Raw genomic sequence first — 20,486 nt, forward strand, 5'->3', positions numbered from 1 at the left:
GCATAGTGTTAGAGCATCCCCACTCGTTGGCGCTCCCCACGTCCAAATCCGGCGAATTTTTCGTCCGGATTGGAGGAAGATTTGGCGTGGGGAGGAGTAGTTTCCCAGTCGTGTGCTACCCAAGCGGCGTTTCTCGGGGAAAAAGAGGATGGCTCGGGGAATCCGGACGAAAGAGGAGACACGTGGGCGTGGGCGGTTGGTTTAGCTTCGTCCGGAGTCCCCGAGCGCGCCCCGGGGGCCGGGGGATGGCGTGGGCTCGCCGGATGGATGAAGGGTCAAATCCGGACGAAAACGAGGAACCGGGGGCGCGACTGGGCCGAATTTCGCCGTCCGGATGGAAAAAACGTCGCTCGGGGGCCTCGTCGGGGGGACGAGTGGAGATGCTCTTACTTTCGCGAACCACACAGATCCGGATTTTGCTCTGTTTATCTAATAGAAACCATTATGTTTGAATTACAGAATTTCAATCCAAAGACACTGCCATAGCCGTGCGTTGATTGTGAGCAAGGAACCAAGGACAAAGAAAGGTTAAGGTAATGGAGGTCTCCAGTGGGGCGATGAGCCCTGTCCTCCGTAAGCTCGGTGAGCTGCTTCTCGATGAATACAACCTTGGGGAGAAAGTGAAGAAAGGTGTAAAATCTCTCCTTACAGAGCTGGAGCTGATGCATGCCGCCCTTCGTAAGGTTGGCGACGTGCCATCGGACCAGCTCGACGAGCAGGTTGTGATTTGGGCTGGCAAGGTGAGAGACCTCTCCTACGAAATGGAGGATGTTGTTGACGACTTTCTGGTCCGGGTGGATCAGGGTTCAAGCGGCGAGCCAATGACCATGAAGAGTCGAGTCAAGAAATTTCTCAAAAAGACGAGAAAATTATTTAGCAAGGGAAGAGCACTGCATCAGATATCCGGTGCCATCCAGGAAGCTCAGGGTCTTGCCAAGGAGTTGGCGGATCTGCATACAAGGTATCAGATTGACATGACTAGCACTAGCAATGGTGCTACCACTAGCAATGGCGCAACAATTGACCCTCGTGTGATAGCTCTGCACAAGGATGTGGAGAAGCTTGTTGGCATTGACCGCGCAAGGAATGATCTTATCAAAATTCTGATTGGTGAGGACGGGAGTCCCAAGGAACAACTGATGTCAATCTCTATTGTTGGTGTTGGTGGGTTGGGCAAGACAACCCTCACCAAAGCAGTGTATGAGAAGATCAAAGCTCAATTTGATTGCGCGGCTTTTGTCCCCGTGGGTCATAAACCAGACATCAAGAAAGTTTTTAAAGACATCCTCTATGGCTTTGACAAAGAAAAGTTCAAAGACGTCCATAATACAACAAGGGATGAAAAGCTACTCATAGAAGAAATTGGTGAATTCCTTGTGGACAAGAGGTATGTATCTCACAAAATGCTTTCTTCTAGTAGCATATATATTTTGAAAGGATGAAATGGATATATATGTATAACGGATTTCATGTCTTTATTTCCTTTTTTGTTATATTTTTACATTGTCATCCATGTCTCATTTTAAAAACCATTTCATTTTCATTTTTGTGCGCGCACCTTTTTTCTTAGTCTTGTTGTTCTATTTAATATCTACTTTAATAAATTCATGCTGCCTTTCTTAATATTTGTGCATGAACCCGTTAGCGATTATACAAAGAGTCACTAACCCCGTGCTTGTTGTAATTCAGTGGATGTACAGGCATATTTATGAAGAAACTACCTCTGTTTGAAATTATAAGGCTGGCGCATATATCTAGGTTGTTAATTTGACCAACATAACATGAATTATAATAAAATTATCTCATTAGAAAGTAAAAAATCTAAACTTCCTAATGGTACATGTTTTAAAATAAATACTATAAAAGGATTTAAGACCTATGGATATGTGTCGGTCTTATAATTCTGAACGGAGGGAGTACAACTATGCATTTTCATCAAACAATAGAAGGATTATGATTACATATACCATAGACTCCAACATCTTTTTTTGCATGTAGGGGAGCATGTAAATAACAATACTCTAATTAGGTTTTCCGTGTTTTTTTTTTCCTTCAAGCGTACGCCATGTACCTTTTCCTATCATGGTTGGATCACTCTTTGTTCTCACATATGGACAATGAAAAAAAAAAATCTAAAGAACATTTTTTGTCTTCTACGCAATGCAAGGAGTCGGGCTCTAATTAAAAGTTTAAAACAGGTATGGCAAATGTAAAAGTCACTATACTGAAATGCTTGCGTCGCTCCCTGGGTTGGCCCGGGAAAAACCCTAGCCGATGCCCCCACCCCTCCTCCGCATCTCCTGATCGCCGCTAGAAGAAGCCAGCGGGCAAATCCCATCTCGATGACGGAGGATCTCGTCTCCTCCTACTTCTAGTGACATGAGACCTCTGGGCTAGATGCGTGCATGGCAGAGATGGGCTCCGGGGCGGCGGTCCCGGGATGGTGCTGGCCGGTCTACTGGTGGCTGGATATATAAGGCAACCGTCGCTGGCCATGAGGCGGTGCCCTCTGTCGCAGCCTGGTTCCTCGGGCCTACGATACATGGCTGGCAGTAGTTTGAGGCGGGAAAGAGGAAACTAACGACGGCTCCTGTTGTGTGGCAGCACAATAGTCGATGCTTGGTCTAGCGGTGGATCTTTGGCCCGCGATCTGCTCGACTACTACTTCTCTAGTCTATCGATGGTGGCCGGCAGGCATCATGGTCATGTGGATGACACGAAGCCCGGATCTTCAATTTGGTCATGGTATCAAGCACCATTGTATGGGGAGGTCTGAGGCTGGCGGTGGTATGGGATGCCCCCTAAACGTCGAGATCCGGTTTGATTCGAATCAGCAGGTGCTACGCACGATGTCTGTTATGAAGGTGTCAAGTCAAGCCTGGCCAGCGGTAGTCAGGGGCGAAACTCCCCTTAGGGCAAGGTACGGCAGCTGCCCTACTTTGGGTTTTGGTGAATACATTGGGATACACCTGTTTTTTGTGAACAATTTGAGTAGTCATACGTAAAAAACAGATTCAATGAGAAAGTTATGCTTTTTTAGTGAATAGTGTGCAAAAATGACTTCAAGCCAAAAAACAAAGACTACGTACAAAGATTTATCATATATCTTACTACGTAAAACATAACCTTGAGTTACTCCTTATTCATAGGCTGAGAATTAGACTTAACATTGAGCTGGTATTATTGGTATGTTTGTAGATTCTTATAGTCAAATATGTTTCTATTTTTATTGTATAAGTGATTGTGCTTGAGTTATATACTCCCTTTGTCTCACAGCTTAGGGCGGAAAAAATTACTACTTTTCCTCATAGCTTAGGCATTGGGTCACCGGTATCGCTCGGATCACGATTTTACCCTTGCTTCCCGTTTCCCCCTCCTCAAAAACTGGTCACAATTCTCTCCCGGCGGCTGTGCTTCGACTTTTGTGCCGAGTTAACATCCACGGCCTCTCACGATCTCTTTTTTTTTAACGAAGATGGCCTCGAAAGGCCAGGCAGATTCCATTACCAGCGGTGGGTACAAATATTACATCGTTGCCCTTTTACATATACTGCCCTAGAAAACCTAGAATTTGAGGTACAGGCCACGAAAATTGCAAAAAGGACCCTAGCAACAATATAGGAAAAGCAATCAAGTGCCTGGGTACCATCTCCACCGCACGCCGGTGACCTCCAAGCGCAGAGCGCCGAGATCGGAGAGAGATTAGCTCGATGTGCTCTCCATTCCGGCGAGAACTCAACCGCGCCGGCCATCTCAGCTTCCCCAGGGACGAACCACTTGGAGAAGAAGCCATGGCGAGCTCCAGCGCGAGATTGAAGAGAGCCTCCAGGGGAGGTTGAACTCCTGGACGAGGGTCGCCTGTCGACCATGGAATTTGGGGGCGGGGCAGCGAAGCCGGCTTTGGCCCCCCAATGAAGAACTCGCCAGAGAGATTCCACAATCTTCCAACACCATAGCCTTGCAGATCTGCAAAGAAGAACAGATCGAGGCTTGCCTCCGCGCCCATCACCTCGATGGCCGAGAAAAGGAAGCGAATCAATCTCTTCTCCCCGATCTGGAGAGCTCAGATCGAGCTTTATTGAAGAGATCTTGACGCCGCCGTGTACTCCTCCGGCTCCTTCCACCAGAGCGCCAGGAGCAAGCATAGCACCATCAATCACCACCATGAGGAGCTCGAGGACCTCGGCAGCTTGAACCCTCATGGCATATCGCCAGTCTCCACATGGGTAGATCTAAAACAGCTAAACCTAGAACTGTAGAGAGAGGGCCGAGCCCCTCTCCCCCATCGTCTCCGGCCGGCTGAGCCGCCGGAGAGGAGGGGGGAGAGGCTCGATGCGGTCGAGGCGCTCTCACAGACGGGAGGGAGGAGATAGAGAGGAGAGGGGGAAATGAGAGCCGTATATCCCCACGATCTCTTTGTTCACCTGCAGATCCACTTCATGCTGTCGAAGCTCCACATCCAGCTGCAGCACTACGTCCATGTCTAGCTGTGGCTCCACGTCCTGCTGCCGAAGCTCCACATCCATGCCCAGCTGCGGCTCGCCAAAGGACACACGGCCACGGCCGCGTCTGCCAGTGGCCGATCGACTGGCCGATGAACAGAGGGCCACGGCCGCGTCCACCGGTGGTCGACTGGCCAACGAAAATAGGGTCACGACCGCGTCCACTGGTGGTCGACTGGCCAAATAACAGAGGGACACGCCGTATCCGCCGGTGGTTGACTGGCCGACAAACAGAGGGCCACGACCGCGTCCACCGGTGCTGGCGATTTTGACAAAAATAACATATTTGTGAAAAAAAAACATAGAATGACCCTCCGGCTAAACTATTTCACCGGACTAACGCTTTTGTGTAGCGCCCTTGCCATCGGCGCCACACCTCATTGTGTGGCGCCCATGCAAACAGCGCCACACATCCATGCTGATGTGGTGCGGTCGACGATGCGCGCCGTTGACCAGCCGACATGGCAGGATGTGTGGCGTCGTTCGCATGGGCACCACACATTGAAAGTGTGGCGCCGTTCCGAAGGGCGCCACACATCCACTTAAGTGTGGCGCCCGCGCCCACCCCAGCCCGACCCTCCTCATTTCCTGCTCAGCTCTTCTTCCTCCTCCTCAGACCAGCCACCCCACCTCTCTCCCCCACCCAAATCCCTCTCAAATCTTGGTGGATTTCGTTGGATCTGTCCGTGGAGACCGTTCCCAACCCGTTCCTTGAGGTAATCTCCTCCCTTCCCCTTCTTTGCATCCAATGAATTGATGGATTTGGTTGGATCTACATGTGAAACCCTAAGTTGATTTGAGGGTGGATCTAGATTTTGTTGGATCTTAGGTTTTGTTGAAGTAGTACAAGTGGTAGGGCTAGGTTGATTTGTGTTGATTATGGTAACTAATGAACACATGTATGTATGTGTTGTTCACATTACGCTAGGGGGATGGAAAGAATTGTTCATGTTCATCATGTGGACAAGGATGCTTATTTAAAGGGAAACCGAGAGCCGGATCCGGAAGAGGTTGACTTGGTGTTTGACCGTAGCCCTAGCTTTGCCGGGGTGGTAGCACAAGTGAGGATTGAGTTGAATTGGAATGAGCCAAATGATGGTGTTGAGCTAGAGGGAAGACATAATGTGGGGTTTGGAATGCACACCCGTTGGAAGACAATGCGTATCAACTCCGAACAACGTTGGTCCGTTTACAAGGAGACGGTGGCCGAGTCACAAGACAAGGCTTTGGAGTTGTTTGCAACCAAGACGGTTGATGCTCATATCGAGCTTGACCTTAACCGGTGCTCCTCCCCCGTTGAAGCTAGGAGTCCACCACCCATGAGCCAAGAAGAAGCCACCGAATCTCCCATTGTCCAATCTCCCATTGCCCAAGATCCACCGTCGGAGAAGGAGTATGACGAGCATGACGATGGTGATAATGGTTTTGAGATGAATTACAACAATGTCGGTGATTTGGATGCATATTTGATGCAAGAGGACATGGACCACTCCATTCCTTATTCTCGATGCTATGCGTCGGACTCGGATGATGATGGACCAGATGAAGAAGTTTATGAGGATGGCTTTAAGGCTAAAGAAGCCGAAAGAGCCGAGATCTCCAAGAAGGTAACCGAACGGGATATTCGGATACCATTGTTCCGTGATGTTAGTCTTGCGTATGGAGCCGTGGTTGATGATGGTGGAAAAAGTTTACTTCTTGGAGCTAGGCCAATTTCCAAGAGAGATGTGGATGCGAGGACGGCTATGATCTTTAAAGGGCTAACGTTTGATACCTTCTTGGAATTGAAGGTATGGTTGAAGGAGTTCTCGATTAAGCATCATCGCCCTTACACCGTTGTTCACTCGGACTTGAAGAAGCGGTACATGCTAAAATGTGTAGATAAAAGGTGCCCATGGATTATCCGTGCAAGACCTTTCAAAATAGGGCCCTCTTGGCACATAACAAGTTGTGTAGCCACTCACATGTGCCGGGGGCCGAAGCTTGATGGGAAGGATGCGCAGCCGGACCACCGTCAACTCACATCTGAGTTCATTGCATACAAGCTCTCGGCTGAGATATCATCACTTCCAACCATGCGCATTAGGTCCGTGCAAGATATGGCAAAATCCCGCTTTGACTACGACGTCAAGTATGGGAAGGCATGGAAGGCCAAACAAGCTGCATTCAAGATGTTGTACGGTGATTGGGAGGAAGCATACAACTGAGTCCCTAGGTTGTTGTTAGCGACGGCCGCTACTAACCCGGGCATGGTTCATGTGGTGGAGCATTCTAGTACCAAAATGACATTGCATGACGGTAAAAGAGTGAGGGTATTTCACCGTGCATTTTGGTCATTCGAGAAATGCACGAGGGAATTCGAACATTGTAGGCTGGTCATCGCCGTTGATGGTACCTTCTTGACCGGGCAGTACAAGGGCACACTATTGGTGGCAATAGCAAATGATGCGAGCAACCGTTTAGTACCATTGGCTTTTGCATTGGTAAATGTTGAGAACAATGATAACTGGGAATGATTTTTCCATATATTTAGGACGAGGGTCATACCACCCTCAAAGTGTGTGTTATCTCGGATCGTCATCAAGGAATTCTCAAAGCGGTGGAGCTTGACATTCCCGGGCATGCTCCCGTGCACCACCGATGGTGCATAAGGCATTTTTGTGCAAACTTCTACCGGGCATGTAAGAATAAATAGTTGTCTGACCTTCTTCAAAATTGTTGCCTCGCTTACTCCAAGCGCCGCTTCGCAAACCTATACAACGGCTTGCTGAAGCACAAAGAGCTCAACGCAGGTGGTTTTGAGTTTCTTTAGAGGCACCTTATATTTAACTCAAAGTGGGCACGAGCTTATGATGAGGATGGGAGGAGATATGGTCAAATGACAAGCACTGGCTGAGTGCTTCAACAATGTGCTGGAGGGTGTCCGTGCATTGCCCGTGATGGCAATAATTCAATACACATTTGAGAAGTTGAATGTCTATTTCCAGAACTACACCGAAGAAACGGAGAAGGAAATTGCTAGGAACTGTGAGTTCCCAACGAAGGTTGAAGAGTTCATGTAATTTCGGCGAGGAAGACGGACTCCCAAATGGCTACATGTTATGACAATGTTGAAGGGGTTTTCAGCCAAAATGTTGTATTGTGTGGCGCCCATGGCATCGGCACCGCACATTGACTTGTGTATAAAAATCAGAGAATTGACTTGGCATGGTTGCAAAGTGACAGATTCATATCAATAGCAATTTCATACACACATCATACACATAGCACACATCATGGCACATAGATTCATACATTTTAAGATAGAATTCGAACAACATATAGAAATGATGACATGGTCCAATTCCGTGACATAGCTAGAGTTCATCGAAAACAGAGTTCACGCAACACGTAGCAAATTCATCTAAGATCTACATCCCCTCCTCGCGGACTGCTTCTGGACGCCTGCCCGTGGCGGCCTCGGGGGTCGCTCTTCTTCCTCCTTCTCCTCCTCCTCTGAAGATGACGGCTCATCGTTCCTCATCCTCCTCAAAGCTGGTCTCCGCGGTGGCTCCTCATCGGACTCAAGCACAACCTTCTTTCCTCGGTTCACATAATCTTCCGGTGTGTAACGGTTCGGAGCCTTCCCCGAGGCTTCAACTGATAAGCAGACCTTTTGAAATGCGGGTCCTTCTGAGCTTGAGTCATATTGCCGTCGTTAAGAATCTTGCCAAACATGAACAAATGGTCAGCAAAAACTGAAATTACTAAGCACATGTTTTACGGCGACAAAAGAGTCCATACCTCCGCACCGCAACGTTCTTCTTCAGAAGATGATGAAGCAATTCCGCCGTCGCGGCAACCAAGCAAGTTGCCTAAGCGTCACAACTTCTGTGCAGTGCGCTGTGTCATGAAATTCGGAGTTAGAAAGTCACCAAATGCAATTGCTAGAGTTCAAAGTTGGTAACCATACCTTAATGAAATTCCGGAGGGCTGAGCTTGCATTTTCATCTTCAAGGCTCTAATCCCAAACAACCTCGCACTCATCAGCAGTCTTTTGGATCCTGGTCCACTATGACAAACATATTCTAAACAATTTGAGCGAGCACATGGCAATATGGATGACGAACGGGCTAATGAGAGAATACATTACCACAAAGTTCAGGGAGGAAGCAATAGAAGTCTACCTCCCTCCTCGAACTATCCTGTCGTATTGGCTTTGCGCAACCTCGTCGAACATGATAGGCTCTTCCAACAGTTCTTCCTCGTATGCATGGTTCACTAACTCGATACACGTGCTCCTCAGAAACCAATGGAGATAGTTGTTGAAAGCTTATGGGTCGTACGGCTTAACCATGACATGGCCGCCATTCCGTACCACGTCCAAACAATACGCAAACGCTGGCACGTGGTTCCTGTGCTGATCAGGCCAATTCGTGATCTTCCTCTGCCGCTGCCTATCAAGCCTGCAAGACATTGGAGCATATTTTTGTTCAGTGAATTGAATAGAACAATGGATAAAATATGCTTCCGTCGCTTCAATGAACAAGTTTACCTACGGAGCGCGTGGTCCGTGTCTTGCCACTGAGGTGGGCTCTCCTGATACAACCTAAACTATCTCATCACTCTGTGCGGCTGGTGGTATTCAACAAGCCACATGCATATGAGTGGGCAGCGCATACGCTCGTAATCCGCCTCCTCCAAGCACTTGGGGTTGAGGTCACTCATCGCCAAGCCAATATGGTCAAAGCTACCATATGGCTCCCAATCCACCTACATCATACAAATATTTCAGAATTTACAACATGCCAATAGAATTTATGTAATAGGATAACAAAAGAGTGATGGCTTTAGAAAGGTTACCTGCTCAGCGGTAAAAGTGTCCAACTCCTCAGTGTACTGCTTGTACATGACCATTGGATCGTTCGTCATCTCCGAGACAGTGTCCCAAATGTATGCCCAAGTGGGCTCCCGATCAAGGTTCTCGTAATGAGTCCACCGCCTCTTCTTGAATCTCTCGGGCCGCCCAACTGGTAGGTGTTCCCATCTCCATACGGAAAGTAGGAGCATGCATCCACCAATACCGTCGACACCAGTCCTGCGATAACCTTCGTCCAACTGCGTACATACGAAATTTGGTTAGTACTTTGTCTAACATACTACTATACAAGAATGAGCCAACTTCCCATCATTACCTGACGGTACAGGTAGGCAAGTGCCGTTGTTCCCCAACTCCACTTGTGCTCCAACTTCTTCAGCGCCTTGAGCCAATACCAATGGGCCAACTTCCCACCACTGTCAGCAAAGAGATTCCTCGAAATGACATACCACAAGTACACTCGGGTGTATGTCTTGACAGCCGGGCATTGTCCAAAGTTAGTCCTGATCCAAAGGAAAGGTGCGCCGGCGGGAGCTCTATCCTTTTTATTTTCTGACTCCGGAGGAGCCATGCCAATAAGCCCCTCCATCTGCTAGAGCCACCCATCAGAAGTTGTGTTCATACATAGTGCCTCGCCTTGAATAGGAAGACCAAGGATCATGGAAACATCCTGCAGAGTAGGGGTCATCTCGTCGGCCCTCAAGTGGAAGGTGTTCGTCTCCGGCCTCCACCGGTTGACAAGGGCGGTGAGTGTCGTGGCGTTCATGTTCGGCGGCCCCCGGCTTACAAGCGTGAAGAACGGGAGAATACCGGTAGTCTGGATGAACTTCGTGTACCGCTCGTCATACGGCATGTCGTTCATGCTACCGTGGTAACGAATCTTCAAGGCCTCAAGAACCTACAAGCACATCCATACACAAAATATTATGCCATATCCAATGGAATAAAACAAGAGGTGTTAACAAAAATAAATATTAGTACTTTCCCCCTTTCCGCGATATGATATGCCTGGTGTTCCTTGTCATACTCATGATCTAGGAGCCACACCATCCTACATTTTTTTCACAAATACACACAATAAGAACTACCATATTTGTGACCATACATGTTCTAAATTTTGGTTCCACTAACAAATATGAGCCACACATACATGAGAATATATCTAGGGTTCCAAGAAATCGAGGGTGTCAACACACACATACATACATAAGAATATGGATACATACATATCTAGGGTTCCTACACGTACACATTTATTGAAATTTGATGTCTAGGGTTCCAACAAATCTAGGGTTTCAACATGTAGATACATGAGAATATGGATTTCAACACATACATGAGCACATGGATTCAAGTTCTAAGATTTTCATATCTAGGGTTCCATATCTTAAATCGAATTAAATCCGAGAAAATCATGGATGAAACAAAGGGGATCGAGGGAGAATACCTTGAGGAAGGGATTGGGATGAGAATGCCCGGGCAGATCTAAGGATTTAGTGGTGGATTTGGTGGGGGGGGAGGGGGGCGGAGAAGGAACCGCCGGCCGCCCGTGTTCTTCACGCGAAATAAAGAGGAGAAGAAGGACCGGGTCAGGCTGGGCGGGGGCGGACGCCACACTTCAATGTGTGGCGCCCATGCGAACCACGCCACACCCTGCCACATCGGCTGGTCAACGGCGCGCATCGTCGACCGCGCCACGTCGGCATGGATGTGTGGCGCCGTTCGCATGGGCGCCACACCTGCGCCACACAAAAAGGTTAGCCCGGTGAAATAGTTTGACCAGAGGGTCATTCTGTGCTTTTCTTTCACAAATAGATTATTTTTGTCAAAATCGCCACCGGTGCTCAACTGGCCAAATAACAGAGGGCCACGGCCGCATCTGCAGATGCTCGATTCTCCCTGGCTGGTGCCCTCAGCGTTCCACTGTGCGGCAGTTCGGAGGCCGGTGAGGCCGAGCGGCCATGGCTAACCTCTCGTTAATAACCGTGCCAAGAATTTTACGCCCTAAGGGCATCTCCAACGTGGGTACGTAAAACGTCCGCGTGCGTCCTTTTAGGTAAAAACATGTCCCAACGCACGGACGCAAATGCAAAACGAACGGCTATTAATGTTCGGGGTGACCCAAACCCGACTTAAATCAGGGCGGACTTTGCGTCTGTCTGGATAGCTCGGGACGGCTCCGGACGTCCGTTTTTATCCACCCAGGCTCACACCTTCTCTCTCCTCTGTCTTCTTTTTCGCATGGAGATGACCGGAACATCCACCGGATTTTGGCTGGCCTGGCCAACCGCCGCCGTCGCCCACGCCGGCCGCACCCCATCGCCGACTCCTCACTTTTTTCCATCCATGCCGGAAGTTGCTGCTTCCAAAAGGAACTCCAGCGGCAAAGCTCATCGACGGCGACGCGCAGGGCGACAGCCGCTTGCCACGCCGGCCGCGCGAGCCACGGCCAAGGGCGCCCAGAGCCCCGCCACGCCGGCCGCGTCGCGCCATGACCAAGGGCGCCCGGAGCCCCGCCACCCCGCCCGCGCGAGCCACGGCCAAGGGCGCCCAGAGTCCCGCCACGCCGGCCGCGTCGCCAGCCCTGTCGCTCCTCCACGCCGGCTTGCGCGGGCGCCGGCCGCGTCGCTCCACGCCGTGCGCGCTCCAGGCTCTGCGGGCGCCGGCCGCCCCTCGCCGCCGCGGGCTTGCACGCCTCAACGGCACGCTGCATCACGTGCGGTGCGGCGCTCCGGCTCGAGGAGCTCGCCCTGGCCATGGAGCTCCAGCTCGCCGCTCGTCTCCCGGGCTCCGTCCTCGCGTGCTGGGCACGCACGGGCGGTGGACGGGGCCGCCCAACACAAGTGCGGCAAGGGGCGACGGCGGATGGGGCCGCGCACGACGGCGGACGAGGCCGCGTGCTCACGGCGGCAAGGGGCATCACCGCACCCGCGGCGAGGACGGGGCCGTGCACGCGGCGAGGAACGGGGCCTACGCCCGCCAACAGCACGGCCAGGGCTAGGAGGAGGCCGGCGGGCCGCCGCCGCGAGCTTGAGGTCGGCCACGGCCGAGCCACGCCCGCCACTGCTCGCCTCCGACGTCACCCTCGCTGGTTCATATTTTTGAAGTAGTACTACTAGTAGGGGAGAAGGAGTAGTAGTTATTTGGGTTAGGAGCGTTGATGACTAAATTGGGTCGCGGACGTTTCGAACAACTAAAATCGGATGTCCCAATACGTCCGTTTGAGTCGGAGCGTTGGAGATGCCCTAAGTTGTGAGATGTAGGAGTATATGATTAACTTCTACGGAGTCCGGACTATTTTGTTCTTTGCATCACTTTTTTGGATTTCTACCTACCTCGTATTATTTCCGCCCTTCGCCAATGGCGGAGATATGCACGACGTCTCACGAGGAGGCGTTAAGGCATGCATGATCCTGGCAGGTGCTACGCACTTTTTTGCTTCTGGCGACTTCAGGTCACTTGTTGTTCGATTGAAGGTGATGCAACAATGGTTGGAGGAGTGGTGGTATGGGACGTCATCGACTGGTAGAAGCAGAACATCGAGGTTGTACACTCTCGTGGAAGCACTTGATTAGGATCTGGCAATGTCGACGCGCGCCTGCATCGTGCCCTTGTTGAGGGTGGTGGCTCGAAGCTCTGCTTTCGGAATGCAAATCCCGAGATCGACCTATAGTTGGAATCGTCATCGTGGGTCCCATAAAATTAACGATCATAAAGTTTTTTTTTCTTCACTTAAGGTGGAAATTTTCTGAGTATGTAACTACAGTAGTAATAGATTCGTATACTTTGCCTTACTGTATGTTTTGCCAACCCATCTTATCAAAGTATATTTTTGTTGAAAAAATCAGTTGTATATGGATTGCCTTGCCAACTAATGATATCAAATAATTGGCGTAGGTACCTCATTGTAATTGATGACATATGGGAAGAAGAAACATGGAGATATATCAATTGTGCTTTGTATAAAAACAGTCTCTATAGTCGGGTCGTCACAACTACCCGCAACATGAATGTCTCGGAAGCATGTGCCTCTTCCGGTGACGACATGATTTACAAAATGAAACCTCTTTCTTTTGAAGACTCTGAAATACTCTTCCATAGAAGAATATTTCAAAGCGAGGAGAAATGTCCACATGATTTGCTTGTAGTATCGACAGAGATATTAAAGAAATGTGGTGGTGTACCATTAGCGATTATTACTATAGCTAGCCTCCTGGCTAGTAAACAAGAGATAAATGAAAAAGATGAGTGGTCGCATTTGCTCGCTTCAATTGGCCGTGGAGTTACAGAAGATGCAATTCTGAAGGATATGAAGAGGATATTGTCACTCAGCTACTACGATTTGTCCTCTCATCTGAAGTCATGCTTATTATATCTAAGTATATTTCCAGAAGATTTTATGATTGAGAAAGATTGGTTGATATGGATGTGGATAGCTGAAGGCTTTATCCAATGTGACAAAGAAGAAAGTAGGTTATTCAAGATTGGAGAGCATTATTTCAACGAACTCATTAATAGAAGCTTGATCCAGCCAACATTAATCAATGGTGAAGGAATGGTAGTAGCTTGCCAAATACATGATATGGTACTCGATCTTATCTGCTCATTGTCAGCTGAAGAAAAATTTGTCTCCATATTGGATCGTGCTGAAAGGCATGCAAGTAATCTGCAATGGAAAGTTCGGAGGTTATCGCTACATAATAGCAAGGCAAAGTTTCCCAACCATCGATTTGATATCACTAGCCTGTCAAAATTGAGGTCCTTTGTTGTTTTCTCTCCCGCTACATGTGATTGGTTGCCATCCCTCTCAAGCTTGCAGTTTTTACGTGTATTGGATCTTGGAAATTGTGGCGGCCATGAAAGTATCTCCTGTATCAGCCTCAAGTATGTCGGGAATTTGCTTCACCTAAGGTACCTAGGGCTAAAGAATGCAGATGTTCACGAGCTTCCCGTGGACATTGGAAAGTTACAGCTTTTGCAGACAATAGACATTGAGGGAACTAGAATAGAAAAGTTACCTGCAAGTGTTGTTCATCTAACACATTTGAAATGCCTATGTGTTGATAAAAGAACAAGGCTACCAAAAGGAATGGGGCTCTTGACATCTCTTGAAGTGCTGAAAGGGGTAAACATATCCTTATCGCCTCACATTGTGAAAGAGCTGAGCGAACTGACCAAGGTTTGGATGCTCTCAATTGACTGGTCTAAAATGGATGTGGATCTGACCAATGTGTTAATCAAGTCCCTAGGAAATCTGCTAAAACTGCAAATTCTGGAGATTTGGAATGGTTGCAGATTGATAGATCTCATGCGTGAAGGCTGGATGCTCCCTCCACACCTCCATAAGTTTGAGTCATGGGGAAACTGGAGTAAATGTGCGGATTTGTTTTTGAGACTACCAAAGTGGATTAATCCAACGTCACTTCCTGTTCTCTCCAGCCTGATAATAGACGTGGAAGAACTGCAGGGGGGAGACATTCAGATCATTGGGATGCTGCCTGCTCTTCGTTTTCTTTGGCTGGGTGCAGTTCGCGTGATGGGAAAGTTGGTTGTGGGCGCCGATGCCTTCACATCTGCGAGAGAGTGCAGATTCAAGGGGTTTCCGGTGACACCATGTCTTTTCCCACCTGGAGCTATGCCAAGGCTTCAGCGCCTTAGGTTCGAGGTCTCAGCGCAATTAATCGCAAGTGGTGAGGTTGACTGCGGCATGGCGCACCTTCCTCTGCTCGAGCTTGTGTGGGCTATGCTTCAGGATGATAATTCCAGCTATGAGCAGATCGGCAAAGCCAAGGCTGTGTTGAGGGGTGCAGCGAACGCTCATCCGAAACATCCCATCATGGTCATCATATTGTAGTGAGGACTGAAGAACCTTCTCACCTCTCTGTCGCCTGAAGTAGTAGCTGTTTTGGCCGTTGAAGACACACGGTACAGCTGCGAGTTTCAGTTAGGCCTAGTGTTTCAGTTATCTAGTTTTCGGTTAGCACTTTGTCAGGAGTGGACGCGGTCTGTGCGATCCATTCCGAGGTTGTAGGATCGCGAGTAATCTCCGGACGTGGGATGGAACGTCCAGATAGGGGAGTAGCTCCACGATCTCAGCATGAATAAAAGGAAGAAAGCAAGAACAGAAAAGCAGTATTTTTACACTGCGCCAAAACTTGTCACTCTGTGTCTCGTTTTTTCTTCAGTTTAATTAGAGAGTTGCGAGAGATCGACAACTGCATTTGGTACCAGAGCCATGTCCAAGACACCACCGGCGAAGGACGCCGGGACTGCGGCTGAGGGGAGTGGCAGTGGCAAGTCCAAGCCGCCGGCGACGGCTAGTCGCCGTCCCTCCTAGTCCCCGATCAAGCGACGAGGCAGGAGCGCGTCGCGGCGGTGGCGAGATGGCAGTACGGGAGTGTCGTGCGGGAGAGCACCGGCTCCATGAACTACCCCACTCTCACCCGCTCGAATTATGCGGAGTGGGCAATGGTGATGAGGTGCAACTCCAGGGGCAGCGCCTCTGGGATGTGATCTAGTACGGCGCTGATGAGGAATAAGACGACCGCGCTGCGCTCGCTGCCCTGCTCCGCGTTGTCCCGCCGGAGTTGGTGCACACGCTGGCGGTCAAGGAATGCGCCAAGATGGAGTGGGAGGCCATCAAGGACGATGTGGTTCGGTTGCAAGCGCGCCAGGGAGGTGAAGACGCAAACGCGCCGCCGTTTATGCGAGGAGCTGCGGTTCAAGGCCGGCGAGTCCATTGAGGATTTGGCCATCTATTTGACGGCGATCGTCAGCAACATCGAGCTGCTGGGTGATCCCGTCGATGAGTACAAAGCAGTAATCAAGTACCCGTGCATGGTGCCGCGGAAGTATCAGGTCAACCTCCGAGAGATGACGATCAAGGAGCAGGAGGGATACAAGCTTGATGACGCCACCGATCGCTTAGGTAAGCTCCTTCTCAAAGAGGAGGAATGGGCCACGCACGCGGCAGTGCCAGCGCGGCAGCAACGCCGGCAATATCAGCACCAAGACGTCGCCCATGTCAAGGACAGGCGGTGAAAAGGGCAACAACAATGGAAGTCGTTCCCGCGGCGGCGAACGACGCAAGGGCAAGTGCTGCTACTGTGGTAAGCCCGGCCACTAGGCCAAGGAGTGTCGCAAGGCCACCCGTGATCGCGAGAAGCGCGCCGAAACCGCCAATCTCGCGTGCGCAGAAGAGGAAGGGGGGCTGGCCTCTTGATGATCGAGACGTGCTCGTTGGTTATGGCCGCCGGCGGCGCCTCGTCACAGGCGATGAACCTGAACGTGGAGAGGGTGATTACCGTTCCTTCCCCAAACAGAATCTAGTATCTGGACTCTGGAGCAAGCAACCATATGACGAGGTGCCATGACATGTTCGCCGCCCTCAACGAATCCGTGGATGGCACGATTCACTTCGGTGACGGCTCCGTCGTAGGGATCCAGGCACGCGGCACAGTGTGTCAACACCCGGATTTTTAAGTCCAGATGCCTATTATACCGCACATCGCAATCACAGGAACAGACCCGGGCCGACGGGAGTGCGGCCCGTGCGGCCGCACAGGGCCCCGAAATTTTGGGGATCCAGAATTTCGAAATGGGCCTTCTGTATAGAATATAGAAATTTACTTCCGATGGAGACCACGGAACTAGCTCAGATCACTTGGTTGCACGCGTGCTACAGTTTTAACCATGGGGTTGCGAGTTCGAATCATGAACCAACGCGCTGGCTATCTTTTCTTTGTTCTTTTTGTATTCTACTTGATGATTGATGCCTATGATATACAAAAATACTGAACTATTAATTTTATTAGCACTGAATATTAGAAAGCGCTTCATGTTACTATCTTTTCTTTGTCCTGTTACTATCTTTTCTTTGTCCTTTTTCTATTTTGCTTGATGGTTGATGCCTATGATATACAAATACTTAACTATTAATTTTATTAGCATTGAATATTAGAAAAGATACATTTATAAATCAAACTATACCTACTTTTGAAATAAATTTCTAGTTCAAGTCTTAAAGTGTCAGAAACTTTGTATCGCGATATCTTGACTTCTCATATTCAAATTAAACAATTAACTTGCAAAAAATATTGCGGTTTTAATTTATAGAGAGTGATGTAAATTTGACATATGGATATTGTATTCCTCTCGTGGGGGTAATTTTTTACAGGCTTATCTATATACATATACTTTTTTGGGATGCTTTTACATGCATCAACACCATTAGATGTAGGTCTTTTTTTAGGACCATCAATCCGGTCGGGTTTTTAAACAATATGCTTCCTTTTGAAGCTATTTTTAAGATAGTATTATCAGGAGTTCAAAATCTATGGGTGTCAAGAGTAGTTTTTCAGCTTGGACATCCACTTAAAACATATATACACATATGTTATAATTGTTCATTTGTTATATTTTTCTAGTGATATAGAGGCCCATTATAAATTTTCGCACAGGGCCCCGGACTTTGCCGGCCCGGCCCTGCACAGGAATAATGTTTTTGCGAGACATAATAGTTAAGTAGCATAGAGTCATCATTTATTACAACACATATTGTCTTACAACCATAGATCACATGATCCAATATTACACAAATATATTGTTCAACAACACAAATAGTAGCGGAAGCGAAGTAGTAGTGCACTATCTATTCCACAGGCAACGCTTGACGTTAGAAGACGATCATAGTTATCGTAGACGTCCTGTTGTCCGTCATCCTGATACTGTTGCTCTCCTTCAAAGTCTGGCATTTTGAATAGCCAGGGCAAAGCCATGACTACTTTAAAGTACTCGCAAACTAATACTAAAGTAATTAAGTATATTAAGGGGTGCTAAGCTCTAGCTTTATTTGCATAAAGCCAAGTTTTAGTTGGTAAACATTTAGTAAGCCTTATCATTTGCTAGACTAACTCAAGTGGGAACATTAGTGTCATTCCCACAAATCATTGTGATTCAAATCCATATTTCCTTTCCAATTCATCATTCCTTTTTAAGATCAAAAATCTGATAACGGAGACAGTATGGCCTTTCCAATCGTCCGTAACCGTGGACACGGCTATTCGAATAGGTTTAACACTCTGCAGAGGTTGTACTCTTGTGCCACAACTTTTGATTACATCCGTCGAGGATAACCCCGAATCATCGTAACTCAGTACGCGGATCATCAACCATAACCTTTCACTTATATATGTTAGTATAGGCACCTCTCCCCATGAGCTTGGCCTCCCGGTGAAAACCAACTGTTAACCCGGGAACTTCACAGGGCTTGGGTCGTACATTCACCTCATATTCACATCATTTCACACTTAACGGAGGCAGCCTCGGCGTAACCCCTATGATGCTTGTTTAGAGGGAACCCATACTAAAATACACAAGTTTCTAGTTAAGCCCTACCCATAATCAGGTATTGTGGGGGTACTTGTATAATTGGAAGGGTATCGCATTCAAACCCAATCATCAGTTTTCATTTAAATTCACCAAGTCAACCATGTCACCTTCACTTCACATTCTTTCAAAGTCATTTCACTTCACCATGTTCCCATCTAGAGTAGTCAATTTTATTTGATTAGCACTAGCAACTATTTCATGAGGGGTGCTATCTAACTTTGATTTGTTCTAAGCTAACTTTAAATATTGTTCTACTCTAGACCAAGTGAATCATAAATCAAAAAGGTACTTTGAAAGTAAATAAGCAAAATAGTTGCAAGGTAAAACATGGGATAGGTAAGACATTAAATAAAGTGTGATGGTGCCTTGCTCTTGTAGAGCTATGCACTTGGTGTTTAGCAAGGGTTAGCTTGCCTTGAGCAGGGTAGTTGTCAAAGTTCTCCTCCTCTTCCTGGGAGTAGGCTTCCTCCTCTTGATACTCCTCGTTACTAGCGTCTATATATGAATACGAGGTATAAACACCAAACCAACTCACATACTAAACTAAGACACACCAAAGGGTTCACTCAATTAATTCTAGCATCATATCATTCATGGCATGGTGGATTACTTGGTTGGTTCTTATTAAAGAGAAAAATAATTTCCTCTCATTATTCTTATTTCTTTAATTAGCTATTTAGATCTTTAGAGAAAATAATTTCCTCTCATTAAATCTTATTAAGATTTAATCTCCTCAAATAATAATCAGGTATGAAATATAAGTTGACCAAGGTCAACATTCCATATCTATCATATGGGAGTATAATTTAAATGAAGTGCTATACTTCACACAATTTAAGACTAACATTTAAATGATTTAAAATCTCTAAGTAATAAAAATCAGAGGTTCATTAGCCTAAGGTCATTTCCTCTGGTTGTATTACTTAGGATCAAGATTTAAATGAGAGAGTAGCTCTCATACTATTTATAGAATTTGAATTTCAAGATTTAAAATGCACTAGAAATGACTACATAGGCATTATTTTGATCTAGTCCATGATCATACAAACAACCTGTCTATATTATTTCATAATCAATTAGAGGACATCATTTGTGATTTATTAGAGTTGGAATCAATTCAAAATCAATTATGGTTGAATTTTAAATAAAGTTTCAATTTGCAAAAGTCCATGTCTTGTTATTTTATCAGTTTAATTCTACTTTGAAATTGGAGATGGGACCAGTGGCATTAGTTAGATAATTTCATTAGCTTTCCAACGGTATAAAGTTTGCTAGATTTGGAAAAGTAGATTTCAAACTATTCAAATTTTACTAACTCATCTGCAGGACATTTGAATAATTATTAAATCTAAATTTGAATTGGTGGGCTAGGCGTGAAATGATAACGGGCCGAAACGGATTTAAACTACACAGCGCAGCCCAACTAGCAACTCGTGCACTTGGGCCACCCTGACGAGGTGGGGGCCACCCGTCAGTGGCTCATAACAGAGCGAAATGGTACGCGAGCTGTGAACCGTAGGATTAGGACAAGATCGAGCGGTCGGTGATCGTCGTCGTCTCCGACGAGATCCCGACGCGCTGGCGGCGTGACCAGGGGTCGGAGGGCATACCAGGCCGCCAGCGAGGGAGGGCAAGCTGCTTGGTGAAGTGGAAGTAGATGGGGAAGCCTCTGGTACAGCGGCGGAGCTCGGCGAGGCTCCAGTCGATGCAGAGGTTCCGTGAGCTCCGGCGGCTTC

The 20,486-nt window shown here is 47.8% G+C and overlaps 1 protein-coding gene across 1 annotated transcript; it reads left to right on the forward strand.

Moving 5' to 3' along the window:
- Nucleotides 1–512: 512 nt before the first annotated feature.
- Nucleotides 513–15,214, forward strand: LOC124657016 (disease resistance protein RGA5-like). Its single transcript, XM_047195647.1, has 2 exons — nucleotides 513–1,387; nucleotides 13,258–15,214. Exons 1-2 carry the CDS (start codon nucleotides 537–539, stop codon nucleotides 15,212–15,214), a joined length of 2,808 nt encoding a protein of 935 aa, XP_047051603.1. The 5' UTR covers nucleotides 513–536.
- The last annotated feature ends 5,272 nt before the right edge of the window (nucleotides 15,215–20,486 follow it).

This window comes from Lolium rigidum, chromosome 5 (genome assembly GCF_022539505.1).
Source record: "Lolium rigidum isolate FL_2022 chromosome 5, APGP_CSIRO_Lrig_0.1, whole genome shotgun sequence".
NCBI lineage: Eukaryota > Viridiplantae > Streptophyta > Magnoliopsida > Poales > Poaceae > Lolium > Lolium rigidum.

What these genes read in the sequence shown, in the direction of transcription:
- LOC124657016 (XM_047195647.1), top strand. Translation starts at nt 537, where the DNA reads ATGGAGGTCTCCAGTGGGGCGATGAGCCCTGTCCTCCGTAAGCTCGGT. An exon ending in GAATTCCTTGTGGACAAGAG is followed by an intron (nt 1,388 to 13,257) that starts GTATGTATCTCA and finishes TAATTGGCGTAG; the next exon opens with GTACCTCATTGTAATTGATG.